General features: G+C 37.5%; 1 protein-coding gene and 1 long non-coding RNA gene across 2 annotated transcripts; one reads left to right on the top strand and one right to left on the bottom strand.

Moving 5' to 3' along the window:
• Window positions 1–5,615: 5,615 nt before the first annotated feature.
• LOC131635721 (uncharacterized) lies at window positions 5,616–6,169 on the top strand. Its single transcript, XM_058906366.1, has 2 exons — window positions 5,616–5,826; window positions 5,880–6,169. The coding sequence occupies exons 1-2, from the start codon at window positions 5,616–5,618 to the stop codon at window positions 6,167–6,169; spliced, it is 501 nt and encodes a 166-aa protein (XP_058762349.1).
• A 1,450-nt stretch (window positions 6,170–7,619) lies between these two features.
• LOC131635727 (uncharacterized) lies at window positions 7,620–8,118 on the bottom strand. Its single transcript, XR_009293854.1, has 2 exons — window positions 8,035–8,118; window positions 7,620–7,899 (listed from the first exon to the last, which is right to left on the bottom strand). It is a non-coding gene; the product is annotated as an uncharacterized LOC131635727 (long non-coding RNA).
• Between the last annotated feature and the right edge of the window lie 12,885 nt (window positions 8,119–21,003).

The raw sequence follows: 21,003 nt of genomic DNA, 5'->3' as shown, positions 1-21,003 counted from the left end.
GGTTACCCCAAAAGAGTGCGTGTGTGCATCAATCATGTGGTTCAATTCAGTTATTTATCTTGTAATTAGTGACTCTAATCCAGTTTAAATTTGCACTCCCTAAATTACTAACCACGCAGTACATAAAGCAATAAAGGGGAGGGGAAAGTGAAACCAGCGGATCGTAATAGGTTTGACATAGGTAATAATTAATACAGAAAATAAATGAGGTTAAGTTTTAGTGTTACCGGACACCGGAGCTTTGACTGGTTGGTCAACCCTGAAAATTAGAAAAGGAAAAATAAACAGAAGGGGTGAGTGCATTATAGTTCGGAGGAAAACGTTACTAACCCTAAAAGTAAGAAGATAACAGAAATTAAAACAACCAAATAATAGGTACTTAGCTTTGATTGATGAAGGTTGATGGGCGGAGGTTGCCTGAAGCATTGACTCTGACCCTCGGAGAATTAGCAAAGAAAAAGGAAGGAATCAGTGTAAGAGAAATTCTATGTGCGAGGAAATTAAATCCTAATTAAACAAAATAAATGGTAAATAATATTAATAGAAAAGGGGTTTAGAACTTAGCTTCGTTCTTTTGACGTAGCGCATAGTCGGAAGGCATCGAAAAAGTAAACCCTGAAAAGGACACAGAAAAATAACATTTTTTAGTGTAGGACTAATTCTCGTAAATCCTGAATAGAGTATAAATTCAATAAAATAACAAAATCGATTTAATTAATTATTGGTTTCGCAACCTAATTGCTTAAATCGAAGTAAAGAAAATAACTATAATCATACAAAAGCATTTTTATGACTTTTATGAATTAAACTAAAATAAATAGGAATTTATTAAAAATATTTAGATAAATTAAAATTAATTTTAGTAAAATAAAAAAAAAATAAAATAAGTACTATAAATAAATATAAATTAGAAATTTTATTATATATAAAAAAGAGGTTTATTTTTAAAAAGAGTTACATAGAAAAAGGAAAGAAACAAAACAATATGTATATATATATATATATATATATATATATATATATATATATATATATATATATATATATATATATATATATATATATATATATATATATATATATATATATATAATATATATATCTAAATAAAACAGTTTATGTAAAAATAATAAAAAAACTGAAAACTTAGCTTAGGATTGTGTGTGGGTGAATCTGAAGTCCCATGGTAGATCTCAAGCTCTGGTACGTCGGACTTGATCTGTAACTGATCTAAGGGCTAAGGCTGGCTGGCGCATCATATGCGTGTGTAGGTTGCCCACACTGAATCTGCAAGCATAGTTAAAGAAAGAATAAAGAAGCAAAACGCAAGAGCCAGGGATCGAACCCCTGCCCTTGCATACGAATGCTTTAGTACGCGCTATTTCACCACTGGGCTGGATCGAGTTCGCTGTCTATAATTTAAACGCATTAGAAAATATATTAAAAATAACAATTTCCAGAATTCAAAACAACTTCGCGCCTTGTGTATCGTCTTCTTTGTGAGAAGACCTGCACTTTTGCTACGACCCCACTGCGAATCTGCTACGAATGTCACTATAGCTATTCCCTGTAAACACATGAATCACTAAATACGAACAATAAATCTTGGTTAATTATCCGATTCAAACCGAAATCTTCTTGTGAACATGATAGGACCATCGATTTTGGCCAATTTCAACCCTAACTAGCAAGCCCCAATTTAGAGTTTATAAACCCTAGCCATGGTGGAACTTCTAACCTGCAACCAAACTTGAATCGAACGGTACAGATAGCTTGCATACAAAATTCTAAATAGAATCATGGATTCAAATGTGATTTATGATGTATGTATAATCGAAATCGAAAGTAAAAAAAACATAGTGCAAACCGTGAGTCAATGGCCGTGAATCCGAACGCGAATTGGCTTGAGGATGATTGGAGCAGCTTCCTAAACTTCCAAGGATCGTTTTCAGGTCTTCAAAAGCCCTTGAATTCTCTTCCAAGCTTGAAACCGAATTGGGATTGTTCTCTTGATTTTGCTGAGATTTCACGACTTCCCTTGCCTGCAATCCTTATGAAAATTCGTCCAAAAAAACCTCCCCTTGCCCTCAGTAACATCTCCATTTATATTAGAGGGATTTAGGTTAATCAAATTGAATGAGATTGTAGTGAATCAAGGAACTTAGAAATTGATTGAAAATTATCATTGAATCTTTCTAATTTTAGTCCAATTTCAATATTCTCTTCCCAATCTCTTTAATCGCAAAATTTGATTCAATTATCCTGATATTTCCATCACATAATAGACCTAAAATCAATTTTTTATTTTCCCTTATTTATTTATTTTAATTAAATTGAATTTAAAATGAATTCAAAATCAAGATAAATAAAATAAAATAAATAATAAAAATGGCATGGGATTGGGCCAGGAGTCTTCTAATAAGATTAGAATCATGTTTGGATCAAATAAATATGGGCCCATTTGTAAAAAATCCAAATTCCTTCACATTTTTCCCTCCAAAATAACCCAACTTTGATAAGGCCTATCTCTCTTAACTTTTGAGGTATGGAAGTGTTATAGGACTTTTTAGAAACCTTGAAGAGTCCTCTAACCAGTGTCTTTGGTTCCATGTCAAAATCATTTTCCATGCTCATTTTATGTCCTTTTGAAAAAAGTGTCTTTTTGTTGACTTTTAAAAAGGACCTATGATGTTTTAGTCCATATCTCTCAAATGAAGCATTTTTGGACTTGGCCTGTGAGAGACAATTTTGTAGAGAATCAAATTTCCTTCAAAATGAGCTTTGGATGGAAACTTTTGGATGTTCCATGTGAGAGTTATAGCTGGTCAAAGTTCAGTTGACTTTTCCTATGCAACACCCTAATTTAGAAACTTCTTGATTTATTGATTTTCCTTTGAAAGAACCAAACCCTAGTTCAGAGCCTTTGTGTAGGGGAAAGTGTCTGGAAGCTTTGTTTGTTGATATGAATTTGTGTAAGAGAAATTGTGTGGGCAAATTTTGGGGTATGACAGTAACTATGAGCTCGACGAACCCCCATGGCTTAGTCACCGTGCCGTTGAAACCTTATAGGTATGATCCTATGTAGGGGGTGAGGTGATTGTCGTTCAGCTGCAGCGTTCTGAACAGTTGGGAGTACATGATGTCTACTGAACTTTCCTGATCGACCAGTATCCGCCGTACGTCGAAATTGGCCATCCTAGCCCGAATGAGGAGGGGAATGGTGGAATTGGGTGCTCCACCGGGCATTTCCTCTTTGTAGAAGGAGATGGAGGATGGACTGCCCTTTGCGTGATCGAGCGTGGTGGCCTTGCTTGTGCTGGCTGAGATCAGCTCGTCAAATTTGCGTTTTACGGATCCCACGGTGAGCTTGCTGAATCCTCCACCCAATATGACCATGGCGGAGGGGAACATCTCCCATGCGCTGTGAGGGGAAGTGGTTGTCGCCGATTTTTCCCAGTCAGGGAGGTAAAAGTCTTCCAGCCATGTGATGCTCATGGCCACTTGCATGGCGGGCGTATCTTCCGCCGGCTTTTCCTCAATGACTGGTTTAGCTTCTCTGGCGGCCTCCTACTTCTTCGCATATTTCTTCAAATGTCCCTCCCTAATTAATATCTCTATGGCATCCTTTAGGTGGATGCAATCCTCGGTGTTGTGCCTGTGGCCTTTGTGGAATCGGCAGAATTTCGATTTGTCCACGTTCGGTCACGCAGGCTTGGTTTTAGGGAAGCAGACCTTGCCCGTCTGAAATTCAGCATTTACCCACTCGTTTAAGATGCTTTCCCTTGAGGCGTTGAGCAGGGTGTATTCTCAAAATTTCCCGGCTGGGGTTTTGTAGTCTTTGGGATCCCGGCCTTTGTCGTCTTTCTTCTTGTCTGTTCCTCGACGGGAATCGTCTTGGCGACTATTCTTGCTGGTTTCTTCTTGTCTGGAATTGCGTACCGCATGAGTGGCCTCTTTTTTCTCATATTGTATGTATGCCTGAGCTTTGAGGAAGAACTCGTCAAGAGTGGCCGGTGTTTCGATTCCGACGGCTTTGGCGAAGTTTGAGCGTGGTCAGAGGCCGTGCTCGAGCAAGAATTTCTTCATATGGGCAGTGGTGGATACTTGTACGGCTTCCTTGTTAAATCTTTCTATGTACGGCCGTAGAGACTCATCTTTTCCTTGGATGATGGCTTCCAAGGAAGCTTCTGACTTGGGGTGTCTCCGGGATGCCGTGAAGTGTCTGGAAAAAAGATTCCCGAGCACTTTCCATGAAGTGATAGACTCATCGGGCAAACTTTTATATTAAGTCATGGCTCCTTTGCGCAGGGTGGTGGGGAACAAACGACATTTGATAGCTCCGGGCACTCCTCTGTAATCGAGAAGGGCGTCGATGTTCTCTATGTGTTCGTCCGGGTCGGTGGTCTCGTCATATGTGCCCAGCGGAGGGGGCTTTTCGAGACCGGTTAGCAGGGGATCCTCTAAGATTGCATGGGATAGAGGACCATGGTGTTCCTCTTCGTCGTCGCTGGCGGACGGAGAAAAAGATCGGCTCTGGCTACGCCTGTGTCGCCTCCGGTTGTCGTCGTGTCTTGCCGGGGGTGATCTAGACTTCCTTTTAGCCGAGGGGACTGTGAACGGTGTCAGGAACGCTGGTCGCTCGACCCTTTCTTGGACGAGGGACCTGCATTCTCCATGGGGGAGGGGGAACGAGGGCGTTTCTTGGTAACTAGTTCGCGTCGAGAATGAGTTTTGTGATCGGGGTGAGTTTTTGAGCGGCGCTTCTGCTCGAGGGCCCCGATTCGGTCACTTTGCTGCTGTATGAGCGCATTGGTCTGGGCAAGAGCAGCCAGAACAGCGTTTATGGTCTGATCTTGAGGATTTTGTCCTTTGGAGAGGAAAGGATTGCCCAAACTTTTTTCGTGGTTATCCTTCCCGCTCGTATCTTCAAAGGGATGAAATTGATCATCTTGGAGATCTTTTGGGGCAGGGGACGTTGTGCCACCGTCTCGAGGGACGGTATTTCTGGTAGGCGGAACGACGGAGATGTCGTTTTTCTTGAGTATTGCAGCGTCTAATGAAGAGGGATCTTCGTTATTGCCGGCCATGAGTGATGATTTGATTAGAGCTTTGGTTCCTGGGTTCTTGTAGGAGGCAAGAATGGATCAAGAAGGTGCAAGAAAAAGGAACGGGGGAGCTAGATTTCCCACAGACGGCGCCACTGATCTTACCGAGCAGATCAGATGGCCAACAACAGTGAAGTCTTGAGGTTCCGAACGGTTGATAGGAGAAAAAAGGTGTTGTACCTGCAAGGCACTCTGATGCCAAAGTAAGTATATGTTCCACAAGGTACAACAAAGTGAAAGAGTTTTGGGGTAAGAAAAGATTACCTTGCCCTCTATGGGAGAGGGCTTATGTATAAGATGTTTGTATGCGAGTTGGACTCCTCCTTCTGGGGCGGATATTTAGGTGACGAGTGAACTGATTTTTTACCGGGCACGAGGTTCCCTCGTGGTCGGCAGCCTCGTTAATATGCCCGGAGCGATCGGACGAACCTTGGCACGCGCGGTCTAAATTGTCTTGGGCCGAAGGCTAGGTTGGCCGAATTATATTGATTGGGTCGGTCAAGAACACAAATGTTAACAGCGGGGAAGTTTTCAATGCAAAGAATGTACGATAGCTTGATTGAGGATAGCAATATTGTGCTTTGGTTTAACTTGATGATGCACAATTTGGCTAGACCAAATGCTCGTATAACTTTGTGGCTGCTTTATCATGGGCATCTTCCTACAAAAGATAGGTTGGTCTGGTTTGGTGTTATAGGAAATGCAGTGTGTAGCATGTGTGGTAAGGATGAGGATAATGCTGAGCATATTTTTTCTCTTGTCCTGATACTGCAGGTATTTGGCAAGGGGTTTTGAATTGGTTAAATGTTAATCATACTCCTCAGCCTTGGAGTCTAGATTTGATTTGGATTTTGGCTAAGACAAAAGAAAAAGGACGGAGAGCTCGAATTCTAAAGATGGCTGTAACAAAAACCATTCATGAAGTATGGTTGTATAGAAATGCGATAGTGTTTAACTATGATACATATAGGAACAATACTTTGGAAAGAATTATTGATAGTATTGTGTATAAAGGTTGGAGGAATAGGAAAATTAGATTGCACCTTGCAAATCTAATGGTATAGGTTTTTGTTTGTTTCGCTGAATCCTTTGGATTGCCTTGCTTGTAATGACTTTTTTGAATTAATATATTGTTTGGTTTAAAAAAAAAAGAAAAGGTGCAAGAATATCGAAATGTAAAAGTTGGTGCCTTAGTACTTCTATTTTGGACAGTGTACTAGTTATGAAGTATTATTTTGGCCATGATACATTCGGCTTTTGTATTTTGTACTAGCGATGTACTTTCTTTTCCACTGCGATATTATGGATTGTTGTCTCTATGTACCATTATTAATACTTTATGCATATTATTCTAGATATATATGTGTGGGGTGTTACATAAAAACACCATAATATTTATTATAAATGAAATGAAAGTTGCTTGAGGAATTAATAATAAATCAGGGAAATTTAATTCAAAGTACAAACATTTGTTTTTTTATTAATTTATCTATTTCATAAAAGAATAATAATTTATTTAGTAAAAATTGAAAAGAAAACAACACAAATATGTTTTTATAATTATTTATTTTTTATTAGTATGATATATTGTGTTGATTTATTATTCAATATTACTTTTTTTAATACTATTCATTAGTTTAATTTATTTAATCTATATATTTTTATTATTTCATTTGTATCATTCTTAACTGATCATTCTCATTTTGTAATTTTTTTTTTGAAATAAAAGAATTATATTTCAAAGGAGCAAACTACAAATAGTTATGGCCAAAGCCAAAGGCAATAAAGACAAGACTAATTACATTAACAACATAGCTATTTTACTTCTATAGTTGGTATGCCTCCAACCTCCATACACAATAGCATCCACTATACTCTTAGTAATTCTATCAACTTCTATAGTTTATGTTTCTTTCTCAAAAATGACCTTATTCCTTTGAGTCCATATGCCATACAGGGTCTCTGCTGCTACAACCTTGAATAAGCTTGTTTCCATCCCTTGCCACGAGTATATTTCTTGATCCATTGAAGGTCTATGTCCTTTGTATCAATCACTTGCATCCAATGTAGAATGGCTGTCTAGATTTTGATAGAATGCTGATACTTAAATATGATTGAATTGTAATATTATTTTTTAATATACTATATGTTATATATTATATAAATATATTATTTATTAGTATTTTTATAATATTAGTAAAAAAATTATAATTTGTAATTTGGATGATAAAAAATTGATCCAAATTAAATTGTATGAAATTGAATCGAATCAGATTGAATTTTTTCAATCAATCATTTGATATCAAAACGAACCACAAATAAAATTTATATTTTATTTGTTTTTTTCACGTCCATGATATGCTACATTTTCAAACAATGGATTGATATACTATAACTAAATAAATAGACACTCATACTTTTCTCTTTTAAATTTTTATCTAACAAAAATTCAATTATAATTTAATTAATATAAAATATTCAATCGCAATAACTATACAAAAACACTTAAATATGAATTTGAAAAATATCAATGCATAATTTTATTAGATTTATTTTGATATGCTCTTATATTTAACATTTAATTTTTGAGCATTGTGCTATATTTTTTTATAGACTTAACATGGATATGTGCAATAACAACTGGCTGTAGCAGGGTTTCCTCCATGTGGCGCACATCTTGGCCAACCATGATAAGCTGTGCACCATTCATCACACTTATAATCGTCACAAGTATCAGAAGGATTAGATTTGACTATGGTACATAATTTGCCCGTTTGACATGTCATGGTTACAACTGTGAAAAAAATAAAAAGCATAATTACATTCTTATAATTAAGTTTGATAATGTTAACACCCAACAAATAAACATTACTTACATACATACATATAAGTGCTAGGAAATAATTTAAAAAAGACAAAATTTATATACCTGAAAGAATAATGAAAAGGACAAGAATTGACATCACATAAAACTTAGTCATTTTGAATAGCTTCAATTTTAATAGAATGAATGAGATGTTTTCTGAGACTATGCAAACCTCGAATTTATATACAACTAAAAAATATAAAATAATTGAAAAGTTGAAAAGTGATAAATATCATTTCAAATTTTGTCAATCTAAACTATACAATGAACCTTTATAATATTTTAAATTAATACATATTTAATCAATATTCATAATATTTTACATTAATGCATATTTATTAAAAATTCTAGAAAAGAAAAGATAAATTCAAACATAATAAATTTTTTCAACAATTTAAAATTGTATATTGATTTCAATATTATTTTGGTCCACCTACTTTATGTCATTCAAAAAACTATTATCTCTATTTTATATTTTAAATAGTTTTGGTCTTTTTTCTTACTTTTTTTAGTTAAAGTTCATAGTATATCCATTTTTATAATGAAGCATAACTTATAGAAATTGTTACCCACATATCATCTTTCTTTAAAAAAATTCCTTAATTGCTACTCTTTGTAAATACATTTTCAATATGCCATGTTTTATATTTTTTTAAAATTAAAAAATCTTCCCTTTTAAGAGGCCGTCATCCAATATCGAGGCCCTCTTTTTATTTTTATTTATTGTCATTTTTAATTGTCTTAAAACAATTGAAAAATAACAAATCATAATCAATTAATATTTAATTAAATAATGTATTAAAAAATATCAAAAAATAATTAAAAATTTTAAAAAGTTTTGATTTTAATTCGCAAAGAAAATAAAAATTAATTTCTGAATGTGGATATAGGGCAGAAATGGACTTGGATTATGAAGAAAATAATAAAAGGCAAGATGCTGATAGATAGTATTAGACTGATTTAGAATCAAATGTTAACAGCGGGGCAGTTTTCAATGCGAAGAATGTACGATAGCTTGATTGAGGATAGCAATATTGTGCTTTAGTTTAACTTGATGATGCACAATTTAGCTAGACCAAAAGCTCGTATAACTTTGTGGCTGCTTTGTCATGGACATCTTCCTACAAAAGATAGGCTGGTCCGATTTGGTATTATAGGAAACACAGTGTGTAGCATGTGTGGTAAGGATGAGAATAATGCTGAGCATATTTTTTCTCTTGTTCTGATACTCCAAATATTTGGCAAGGGGGTTTGAATTGGTTAAATGTTAATCATACTCCTCAACCTTGGAGTCTAGATTTGATTTGGATTTTGGCTAAGACAAAAGGAAAAGGATGGAGAGCTCGGATTCTAAAGATGGATGTAACAGAAACCATTCATGAAGTATGGTTGTATAGAAATGCTATAGTGTTTAACAATGATACATATAGGAACAATACTTTGGAAAGAATTATTGATAGTATTGTGTATAGAGGTTGGAGGAATAGGAAAATTAGATTGCACCTTGCAAATCTAATGGTATATGTAACACTCTTCTAACCCCGCGGCAATTAATTAAATAAGATCAGAGTAACATGCACAAGGGCGTCACAATTAATAATAATTAAAATAAACATCATCAGTCGTACGTCATGCATTCACTGAGGAAAACATCTTAACATAACTCATAAACCACTAACTCATGTCTACACAGCGGAATGAATCATCAACTAGCATTACATCATTAATGCTTTCAATCTTCAAAATAAATTAAACAAAACAGATTTAATGTCAAAAATTAAAAACAGCGTTCCCCCAGTGTTACATCTATTAGAGCATGACCGGACGCTAACCGACACATTGACTCATGAGCTAATCCTCTCCGAGTCGAAGCCGCTATCCTCAATCTGAAAAATATAGTGTAAGGGTGAGTCTCATTCGCAATTAACAAATATTATTGCATTATAAATAACAATACATCAATAGTTATCTTGTTCACCTAATTCATCTATATTCAGATAATCCATCATTCATACAAAAACACATATCATCAAAACATAACAATGAAATACATTCAGTCATGTTATTAAATTCATGCATATGAATGCAACTGACTCTATGCATGTGGTACCAAACATCACCAGTGGAAATCATCCACCGACCGATCTATCATCATCCAGATACGGCCCTGCCAGCACAAATTCCACACAATGGGAATTGTGCCCTTCACTGAATCCTCTCATCATCTAGGATTCAGCCCTCATCAATGTTTATGAATACTTGCAAACATATATATAACATACTTTCATCATCACTATTCTATGAGTAGCATCATCTATACTCATTTCCTCCTCATCATCATCATCATCATTATTAAGCATGTTCATATATACATTAACATCATTCAATACAATCAAATCATCAGTAAACCACAAGATCACATCACAAGGTTTACTCATTCTCAACAGCACACACAAAACAGGCCTACAGATCGAAAGTTACGCATCATTGAACTTTCCAGAAAAATCACAAAATAGAATTTTCACATACAGAAGCCATACGTGTATCACCAACCCATACGCGTACCACCCTTTGCCCATACGCGTATCACCAGAATCCAAAATAGCCTAAAAACCAACTCATACGCGTATCAGCCTTGCCATACGCGTATCACCAGGACCAATTTCCTCTTTAAAATTTCTCATACGCGTATGAGCATCCTCATACGCTCCTCATACGCAAATCACCAGTACATGGTATTTGGGACAGGGCAGCTGCGTATCATACGCGAATAGCCCCCCTTACCTTAGCCAAATTCTCGATCTCTGGTCTCTTCCTCTTTGTTCCTCTTTCACGTTCTTCGTGTTCCAACTTCTCTCTTCTTTTCACGTTCTATTCCTTCTTTCCCAATTCCAAGTATTTTATGAAAATAATAATAAAAATTTAGTAAAGGGCCTTACTATATCACACCTCCCTCTTTTACTATTTTCTCCCATGGTCCAAATGCCATAAACCATTATTTTCATAAAATCCATAATAATTATAATTATTAATCTAATATTCAAATTAAATTAAAATTAAAATTATACGGGTGTTACAATATAGGTTTTTGTTTGTTTGGCTGAATCCTTTGGATTTCCTTGCTTGTAATGACTTTTTGAATTAATATATTGTTTGGTTCAAAAAAAATGTGTTAGTCAAGCCAATTTAGTAAGAGAATTCAGATAAGTGTAAAATGGAAAGTCTGGGCATTGAGGCCTTAGACATTTGTGAGAAAATTGATTAAAGATGTAATCATTTACTCGCATATATACGATCGATCTAAAATTTGGGAAGTTCATTTACTAAGTCACTGGCCAGAGACTTAGTAAAAACAACCTCAAGAGGTATGGGTTGAAACTCCTTGAGTAAGAGTTCCGATAGCAGCGGCAACCCAATCTTACGTTAATAGAACATTAACCTCAAGATTCAATGGTAACAACAAGTCGTTGATTTGGATAATTGTCAAACATTTCCTGATAATGTTGACCTTAAAACGAGGGTTGAGTTTTATTTCAAACTCTTTATGAAGTTCAATACCGAGGGTACGTGTCTCATGGAAAAAGACACAATATGAACTTCACCTATGTGAATTTCGAGATGATGTCGTCTCAAAGTGAGAGTTGGAGTTTCTCTCATGAAAAATTCATGAAACAGGATAGCATATGGCCATAAAGAATTGCTAGGCGAGAAACGTAGGCGAAGAACCCTTAAAGAATATGTGTAACGCAACACCGGTATAATCATATGGATTAAAGGTTTAAAATCATTGCTACCTAATATTCCGATTAGACTTTGTGTTGTCCTTACTAAAGTTAAGTTTTAAATTGAAAGATACTTAACTGTATTAACATTCTTTGTTTCCTTTTTCTGGAATTGATCTTTTCATTATTAGAACAAGTGGGGGATTGTTGGAAATTAATAGTAATTAATAATATTTAATCACCATAGGTGTGTTCCAAAATGACAAGAAAATATCTATGTGAAGTTTATATTTTGAATATGAAAACAGGCAACACTTTGTGAAGTGTTGCAATAGGCAATTTGTAGTTTGAATATGAAATAGGCAACACTTTGTGAAGTGCTGCAGAATGTGAAACAGTACAACCTTTAAGAACTGTAGTTGTAGGCGAAACAATGCAAAGCTTGAAAAATGTTGTTGTAGGCGAAACAATGCAAAAGTGTTGCTGAAAGTGTGTGTTTCATCAAAGGTCGCAACCTTATGAAACAACATCACTTGATCCTATAAATTGAACATTCTGGATTCAGGAAAATATATCTGATAAGCCTATCATATTCACTAAAATTCAAGACACTCTTCCCTACATCCGAATTTTTGTCGGTCTTACGCAAACTCGATAAAAGGTTGAATTATCCTGGGTATTCCCGTGTTCCAACTCTAAGACATATTGAGAGTGCTTGAAATACTTATAAGGAAAGCGATTCCTTTCACAATTTAGCCTCGAACCATTTGGTTAAAATTAATTTGCTAACATTACATATTTATTTTGAACCATTGCTATTGTTTTAAAACTTGGAAATAAAAATTGTCCCAGGTAAGGATCAAACCCATGTACAATGCATGTATTAAGGATGACAATTGGACATTTTCTTAGTGGATACATTAAAAAATTATCCATAAAAGATAGAGTAAAAAATTGGAAAATGCATAGGTGCATGATCACAAATGATTATCCACTAAAATAAGTGGGTATGATTGTGGGTACGAGTACCTTAATATCAATTCTGTTTCATACTCGCACAATATATTTTTATATATTTTTTATTTTCTTTATTATGTAAACATGTTAATTTATCAATTTAATTAAATATATCCCTATTAAAATTTTATGCATCTTAATATAAATGTTTGTTTATTTCTTAACTCAACAATAACATCCTTAAATTTTGTAATATTGATAAAAACTTAAATCGATAGAATATTATTTATTAAAAATGCGCGTGAATGGGTATGTGTATCGATGGAGAAGCTCAAAAGGTTTATTAGTTGAAACAATATTTTAGGTTTAAAAGAAACTCTCATTTGCTTTTTCATTTGGCAAGTATCACACATCTTATTTTATAAAAATTCGATGTTATCCAGACCGATTACTAGATTATTTGAAGCTATTATATTTATTAAATAAAAGTGGGCATTTCCCAAATGCATATGTCATAGCCACGAGTCTTCACTTTGGGTGATTAAACATTTAGTACATATTTTGTTGGTGCAAAACAGGTGACCAGCAACAGACGACTTGATCTTCGGGGATGGATGAGAGAAAAAAATGGGTTGTACCTGCAAGGCACTTTGATGCCAAAGTAAGAAAGAGAACAAAGGTACAACAAAAGTATGAAGATTTTGGGCAAAGTTTGGATTACCTTGCCCTCTATTGGTATAGGGCTATTTATAGTGTTCTCTTCGGTATAAATTGAGTCACGCTATATTTGTGGGCCTAGGCATAATTCCAGGGCCCAAAATATAGGAGTCTTTTAAATTAGGTCGTAGTCCCTCCGGGAAGAAGAGCTAGCGGTTGGCGAGCATGGTGTGGCAGCGTGCTCGAATGTTCACTAGCTAGAGAAGCCCAACTACTTAACCATGCTCAACATAGGGGTAGAAGGGATCAAAGTGCCCTTGGTGTGCCTTGAATAGTAGGCCAATGCCTATTGGGCCATTACACAACTATTGTTGGGTTGGCCTAATCAGAATGAATGGGCCGATCCAGAACAAGAGCCCCTAAGTCGTTGCTTCCGGGCATGAGAGTAATGACTTAGAGTAGTCTTGTATGAACATTTGGGGGACCCGAAGCATGGCAAGCGTTATGACCGAGGCAATTAGGATGAGGAGGCATAATGGTTGCTAGACGGGGAGGTGAACAAATGAACGAAGGTGGAGAGTTAGCGTGTGCGTGCCCACCTCGAGCCTTGTGCAACATTTAATGCGTGATGATTGCTAGCTTAGTGACTAGGGTTTAGGGTTTAATGATAGTTTTTCCCTTCTCGAGTTCAGGCGTGCACGTTACGTGTGCATTCTTCGTGTGTCTATAAATATAGGGTTTGTGAGTTCATTTAACGCTTTTCTGTTTTCTCCCTACACCCTTTGCCTATACGTTACTGTTACTTCCTCCGCCGTCGTCACCGCCTTGGATTCCACCATTCCTCTTTGTTTTCCGGCACTCTCCAGCTTTTAAAGTAAGTTTTACTCGCATTTATCGCTGTATAGTTATGTTTATCTTAGTTTGTGTAGAAATGTGTGTGGATAGGCTAGCCTTTAGGATGATCTCCTGCCACCTCCGATGGGATGTTGGTGGTTAGCGGTGATGATGTGAATTTTTCTTTATTTTCAACGTTGCAAATGAGAGTTTGGCCCTATTTCTCCATTTGATTTTGGTTGAAGTTCTTCCTTTTTGGCGGATTGCATGCGTTTTTTTATGAACGCTATGAATGTTTCAGTGGAACTTTCGACCAAAATATGTGTTTGACTTGGAGTCTTTCGTTTAGTATTCCTAATAGGGAGGTCTGTCGTAACGTTTAAATGTCGTGGTCGTTGTCCCTTCATCGGATCAACTATTTGTCTTCTGTTCGAGTAAGGGTATGGGGCGAGGATATTTATCCTTGGACCATCTACGCCCTTTCACTTGATCAGCGGTGGAAGGGTGGATTTGATTTTTCTGTCAAATTCACTTGTTTCCTCTGCTTTTCAAGTGATTATGGCCGATATTATGGTGGTTGCTTCTACCTCCGCTTCCTCGTCTACCACTCCGAACATGGAACGGGAGATTCTAGTGGATGAGTGGGTGACCGATGAGGTAATTTCTACTGAATCTCTCTTTTCCTCGGACTGCCATGACGTTCATACGGTGGTAGGAGGTTATGTGGGGGCGACTTTGGTCAAAAATGATTGGGTCGTGTGCGTCCCAAAGGAAGACGAGAAGGTTTTTGATAGATATGAGCCCGAATGGATCCCTATGTACGATATTGTCTTTCATGAAATGGGTCTTCATTTTCCCATTACCGACTTCCAAATATCAGTTTTCAACCATTTGGATCTCGCGCCAAGTCAACTTCATCTAAATTCGATGGCTTTCTTAAGGGTATTCGAATTGACTTGCGATTATCTCTAGATCGACAAGACGGTCTCATTGCATTTCAAATGTTTCCACGTCCAACGCCAAACAACCCGGGATGGACGGTTTAGTTAGGTCTCATTGAAACAAGCGAAAAAAACTCTTCAAGCCTTTTTCTGATTCTGTAAAGCATTTCAAGTCTAAGTTTTATCTTGTCCGTCCTCAAAACCAAGTGGCTCTGGATTCAGTTTTCTATAGGGTGCCTGCTTTGAACTGGCATGGTTAGCAGATTAAAAATGATATTGGTGATCCACGAATGAATTTGAAGAGCAAGTCTAGGTTTCACTGGTCAAGGGACGATTTCAAATATAGTACACACCAATTTATCACTATGTTAGGGGACCTGGTTGGCGACGACCGGGCTAGCTATACTAAACTGGTCAGCTTTGTGACCAGCTTCTCCCCGATTCACAGGGTATATAAGGCCGGGAAGATTTTATATAATGAGGAAGGTGAACCTGACGTGGAGGCACAGTACATTAGCTGTCGGGAGATAGCAGATTGTGAATTATCCGAGGAGGCTATAATTCTCCTTGGTACTTGTTATTTTCTAGGATTTTATTATGCTTGACGTCTATGTGTAACTGTTTTGCTGACCCTTTTGTTTCGTATATTTGGCTGGGAATATGGCCAATCGACAAGATCGGATGTTGAAAGTTGTTGTCGCCAAGGAGAAATCAAGGAAGGCGGGCAAGCGTTGCTTGACTGAGGTAACTCCGGCTCTAGGCACGGGATCGGGGGATTCCTCCACTTCCTTGACTGGTGCTCAATCTCCCCTTCCAGAGGTGGACCAACAAAATCCTACGATGCCCCTGCCCGTTCGATGTCCCTCCCCAACTTCCATGGTGGACCTCGATGCTCTAATCCCTTGCAAACGATCTCGGCCAACTCTAGTGGACAGTCCGGACCTTATCAAAGACAACTCTCCGGACCAGTATCAGCTTCCTTCATGTTTCCTTCGAAGGAACTTCTTTAAGGGTGGCCCCTCTCTTACCCTGTATCGGACTGAGTCTCTCCATTTAGAAGGACTGGATGTGGCTGTGAAGAGTGCCAGTTTGACTCAGGATGCTTCTGCCATGATGCAGATTTTGGAGATGGCACTCATGTATTCTAGGGTCCCTTCAGATTCAGCCGAATTGCTTAAGAATATTAATGATTATAAGGGGAGGTTGGCGACCTTGGAGGAGGAGCACAGGAAAGCAATGTATGAGAAAAGGGAGGAACTGAAGACGAAAGACGATCACTTGGTGTCCAAGTGGAAAGCTTTTGAAGAGGTGAACGCAGCTCGGATCGACCTGGGGTTCTAGCATGCCCTCCTGATGAAGACCCTTCATGGTTCCCTTCTTGTCGATGCGGTCCAGGAGTCGGTTCTTCCTTGTTCTCTTGCTCCTGCTGAGGACAAGATGAATGAGGATAAGGCTCTCCAGACCCATGTTGCTCTAATCGGGCATATTAAGGTGCTCGAAGATGACTGTCTGGCGACCGCCCAGGATACCTATAATTTGACCATTTCTTAGTTAAAGATTAAGAATCCTACTGTGGAGTTGGTGACTGAGGGCATCGGGCCTCTCCACCAGGTGGTTGATGGGCAGGTTGGGGATCCTCTTCTCGGGGATGGCAGCAAAGCAGAATTCACCTCCTCGGATGAACAGATGGTGCAGAACAAAGAAACGGCCTGATTGTTGTGTTTGTTTAATTTTTTGACAAGTCTTTGGCCTGCGTACCTTTTTTTTTTTTTTGAATATTTGCTAGGGGTATTCCCCCCTTTAATGGTGTGCTAGATATTTATCGTCCTGGGCTTGGTAGTCTAGTGACGGGCACAATCCTCGAGCCTTGGGCATTTTTATTTAAGTTTCTGCTCTTTTTGATATGTGTGCATGACCAGTGATATATATATATATATATATATATATATATATATATATTCTTGTATCCTTATGCTTGGTTCTTGCTCGTAGCTTTTTAGGACAGGGATTTTGCTCAGTGGGCTATATGATCGTGAAGTGTGGGGAACTTGATCAATTTTTCTGGGTCGTGTTCATGGATGGAGTGAATATCAGACTCCATTGTTTTGGGGTCTGAATCTCATGGCGTGAACAGTCCCTTCACGAGCAGAGTGTTCTACCATCGTGGTACGGTTACGACGGGGGATACTCGGTTTAAGTGTCCCCCATAGGATTAAGTGTCTACTCGGTTAAAAGAGCATACTCCTGTCTTATTGTTTTAATAATAGGTGCTAAGCTTGTACCCAGGACGCACCTGTGATTGCGAACGCTTCCCCGTGAGGATGTGTTCAGTTCTAACTGTAATATTGCTTTAGCTTTTCAAAGTTTCATGGTCGAGCAAGCTCTTCTCCTTGTAGATTTTCTAAGTAATATGCCCAATTTCCTCTCTTTGCTCGGACGCGATAGGGGCTTCCCAATTTGCGGCTAGTTTTCCTTTTCGAGAATCTTTATGGTTTCTCTAATGTACGAAACTTCCTACCTCGAACTCTCATTTGATGACTTTCATGTCATATCTTAAAGCTATCTTCTGCTTGAGTGATGCTTCGTGGAGGGCAGCGCCTGTCCAGACTTCTTCGACCAGGTTGAGCTCCTCTCTGACGGCTTCACCATTCATTTCCTTGTCCAAAGGTTCCCCTGTCCGCCTAGTTGGCTTGTATATATCAATTGGTATCACGACCTCGGTTCCGTATGTTAATCGGAAAGGAGTTTATCTGGTGGTTGAATGGGGAGTGGTTCAATAGGCCCAGAGGACGCTGTGTAGCTCTTCGACCCACTGTTTTTTGATCTCATCGAGTCTTCTTTTGAGGCCCCTCAAGATTACTCTATTCGCTTGGCTGTTAGTCTAAGGATGTTCGACGAAAGCGAAATGTTGTATCGTCCCCAGCTTCGTGACGAACTCTTGAAAGTTTTTATTGGTAAACTGGGTTTCGTTATCGGTGACGATTTCTAGAGGTACACCAAACCGAGCAAGTATTTTTCTTTTGTAGAAACGGAGTACATTTTGCGCGGTTAATTTGGCTAGCACTTCCGCCTCGATCCACTTGGTGAAGTAATCGATGGTCACTATAAGGTACTTGTTATGATTGAAGCCGGTGAGGAAGGGACCGGGGAGGTCCATGCCCCACCAAGCAAATGGCCAAGGAGATGGTAGGAATTTGAGTTTGTTCGGAAGAGCCAGATGCATATCCCCGAAACATTGGCATTTATCGTAATTTTTCACGTGTTCTTTGGCGTCTTGCTGCATGGTGGGCCAGTAATACCCTTCTAGCAAGGCCTTCCGGGCAAGTGATCTTCCTCCTAAGTGCTGGGCATTTATCCCCCGTGTATCTCCCGCAGTACGTGGGGATTTTTCTTTTGTCGATACATTTGAGGAGGGGAATGGAGAATCCCTTTCGATACAGCTGGCTGTTGCACCCCAATTTTTGACCACCGAGATCCCACTATATCTTTAATATTAGGATCATCATTGTCATCATAATCATCATGCATTTATTATTCATTAACCCAAAAATACAAAAAAACTGTTGTTTGTTGCTTGTGTCCCAAGACAGGAGACTGATCAAGAAGAAATTCAGCAAAGTAGGGTTTTGAGACTCACAAAGAAATTAAACATTATTCTATGATTCAAGGGGCTCTCTAATCAATACCAAGGTCCAAATATGGGTTAGTGCAAGATCAATCACCTTCAAGTTCATTAGAAGCTCCAATTAGGGTTTTTGACCTAATTTCACTATAGGGTTGACTTTTAATCAGGAGATAGTTCCAAGACTCAAAATATGATTCAAGGGTATTCAAATAAACATTATAGTCCATCCATATCATTCATTTGAAAAGGAGAGTTTGATTCATTTGGAACTCACAAAACTACAGTTCATGTGGAAAAAGTCAACTGTGCAAGTCAACCTTTGACTTTTGAGAAAAATAGTCAACCATGGACTTTTAAGGGATCCAAATCATCATCATATGGATATTGAAGACATTAGATCAAAAAAATTCAAAGAATTCATCAAGAATAAAAAAGTCAACAAAAAGTCAAATTAGGGTTTTTAAGTGTATTTTGACCTAATTCATGGATCTCCAAATTTTGCCTACACACTCCAAAATCTCCCAACATGAAAGTTGTAGATCTTGGCAAAAAAAAACAACTTATCACATTGGAACTTTTTGCAAAAAATGATTATTTTGAGAGATATGGAATTAAGAAGATAATTTTCAAAGACTTGGAAAATTTTTCAAGTGTTTTACTTGGATTTTTTCCTAACTTTATGGCCATTTTTCTCAATGATCCAAAAGGAGTTTGAGGAAACTTTTAACTACTCATTTGAAGTATGTAGCAAGGGATTTCCAAAGAGATAAGTAGCATGAAAATTCATGGCTCTATTCAAGAGTTATGATTTTGCAAATAAGCCTCCATAAACACTTTAAATGAAGAAATTTCATGAAGAAAGTGAAGAACCAAATCCAAAATCCTTGCAAATCTGAAGGAATCTCTCTAGCACAGTGACCGGTAAAATAGCAAGTGTACTATTTTTACCGATGTAGTAATAATAGAGTAAATTCCCAAGTATCGAACTCGCGGACTGCGTAGGAATTATATGTTTCAGAACAGTGCAATTGAATAAAAAGTCATCGGTGTGTTTGGTTTTTATATTTACTTTAAATAACAACTTATGCAAAATGAAAGAGTTAAATAGTTTGATTAATGACAATATGCGGAGACAAGTTAGGAGAGATGTATGAATCGTTCTGTAATGAAATAATTACCAATTAACAGATTGACTTTAGAAATTCTCGACTATCGACACCGAGCATTGATTTTCCCTAATTCCTTAGTGAAAAAATTCTTGAGATTAAAACCCTCTTTCAATTCCTTAACAAGATAATTTTATCTCAAGATTCTAAACGACATAGTCCGGATAATTTGATCGCTACGCATCAAACCCTTATTCCTAAGTGATTCTTAATTATAGCGTTATGATTAAAAAAGCATTGAGGTAGTTTTTCCGACAAAACCCCAACCGTAAATCAACACATATATTTTCCAATATATTGAAGCAATAAGAACTTTTAATCATAAACTGAATTTCATAAAGATAATTCGAAAATAACGGTAAAGATTATTCATAACATCACATGATCCAGGGACATCAATCCTAACAAGTAATAGTTTAGCTACTCATGGCAATTAGCAAGATAACAATGATTAAAGATGAAGGCATTACAATTGGTTGAATCGGAGTTGATCTTCAATCGCGGATGCTCTTGAAGGTTTCTTCGCTCCAAGCCCTAGTGCTCTCAATCTCTATTTTCACGTTCTCCGACCGTCAAAAAGTGATTTTCTCCTTTCCAAACAGTGACTAAATATCTCTCAGCAATTATTCTCCTTCGAAAAGTCCATAATGCCCTTCCTTAAGTGACTGATTCCAAGAGTTGAAAACCCAACTTTTTCTGCGCGCACGTCTGACACGGCCGTGTCCCATGACACGGGTGGCCGTGTCACAACTCTGTCTTCTTGGTTTTCAAATTTTCAAGTTCTCCTCTTCAGCAAGTCTGACACGGCCGTGTCCCATGACACGGGTGGCCGTGTCACAGCTCTGTCTCACCAAAATCCACTTCTTCTTGTCTAGAATCATGCCCTGTACTGCATAACTTTAAACACTACCAAACACTAGATCAAAAGCAATGGAAAAACAACAAAAACTAGAAAAGATAACACACCAAACTCAAATACGAAAATTAACAAAACTAAAAAGAACTAGATTGAAACGACTTAAAATACCACCGAATGAAGTGCTTTTCCATTGATTCGAACATAGGAACAAGGTGAAATTGGTGGCCGATCACAACCCCAAACTTAGCTCATTACTTCTCCTCAAGTGATG

The sequence above is a fragment of the Vicia villosa genome, unplaced genomic scaffold, assembly GCF_029867415.1.
Source record: "Vicia villosa cultivar HV-30 ecotype Madison, WI unplaced genomic scaffold, Vvil1.0 ctg.001537F_1_1, whole genome shotgun sequence".
In the NCBI taxonomy this organism is placed as follows: Eukaryota; Viridiplantae; Streptophyta; class Magnoliopsida; order Fabales; family Fabaceae; genus Vicia; species Vicia villosa.
The sequence above is the reverse complement of the archived record's forward strand: the minus strand, read 5'-3'. Positions and strand labels throughout refer to the sequence as shown.

What these genes read in the sequence shown, in the direction of transcription:
- LOC131635721 (XM_058906366.1), top strand. Translation starts at nt 5,616, where the DNA reads ATGTTAACAGCGGGGAAGTTTTCAATGCAAAGAATGTACGATAGCTTG. An exon ending in TGCAGTGTGTAGCATGTGTG is followed by an intron (nt 5,827 to 5,879) that starts GTAAGGATGAGG and finishes CTGATACTGCAG; the next exon opens with GTATTTGGCAAGGGGTTTTG.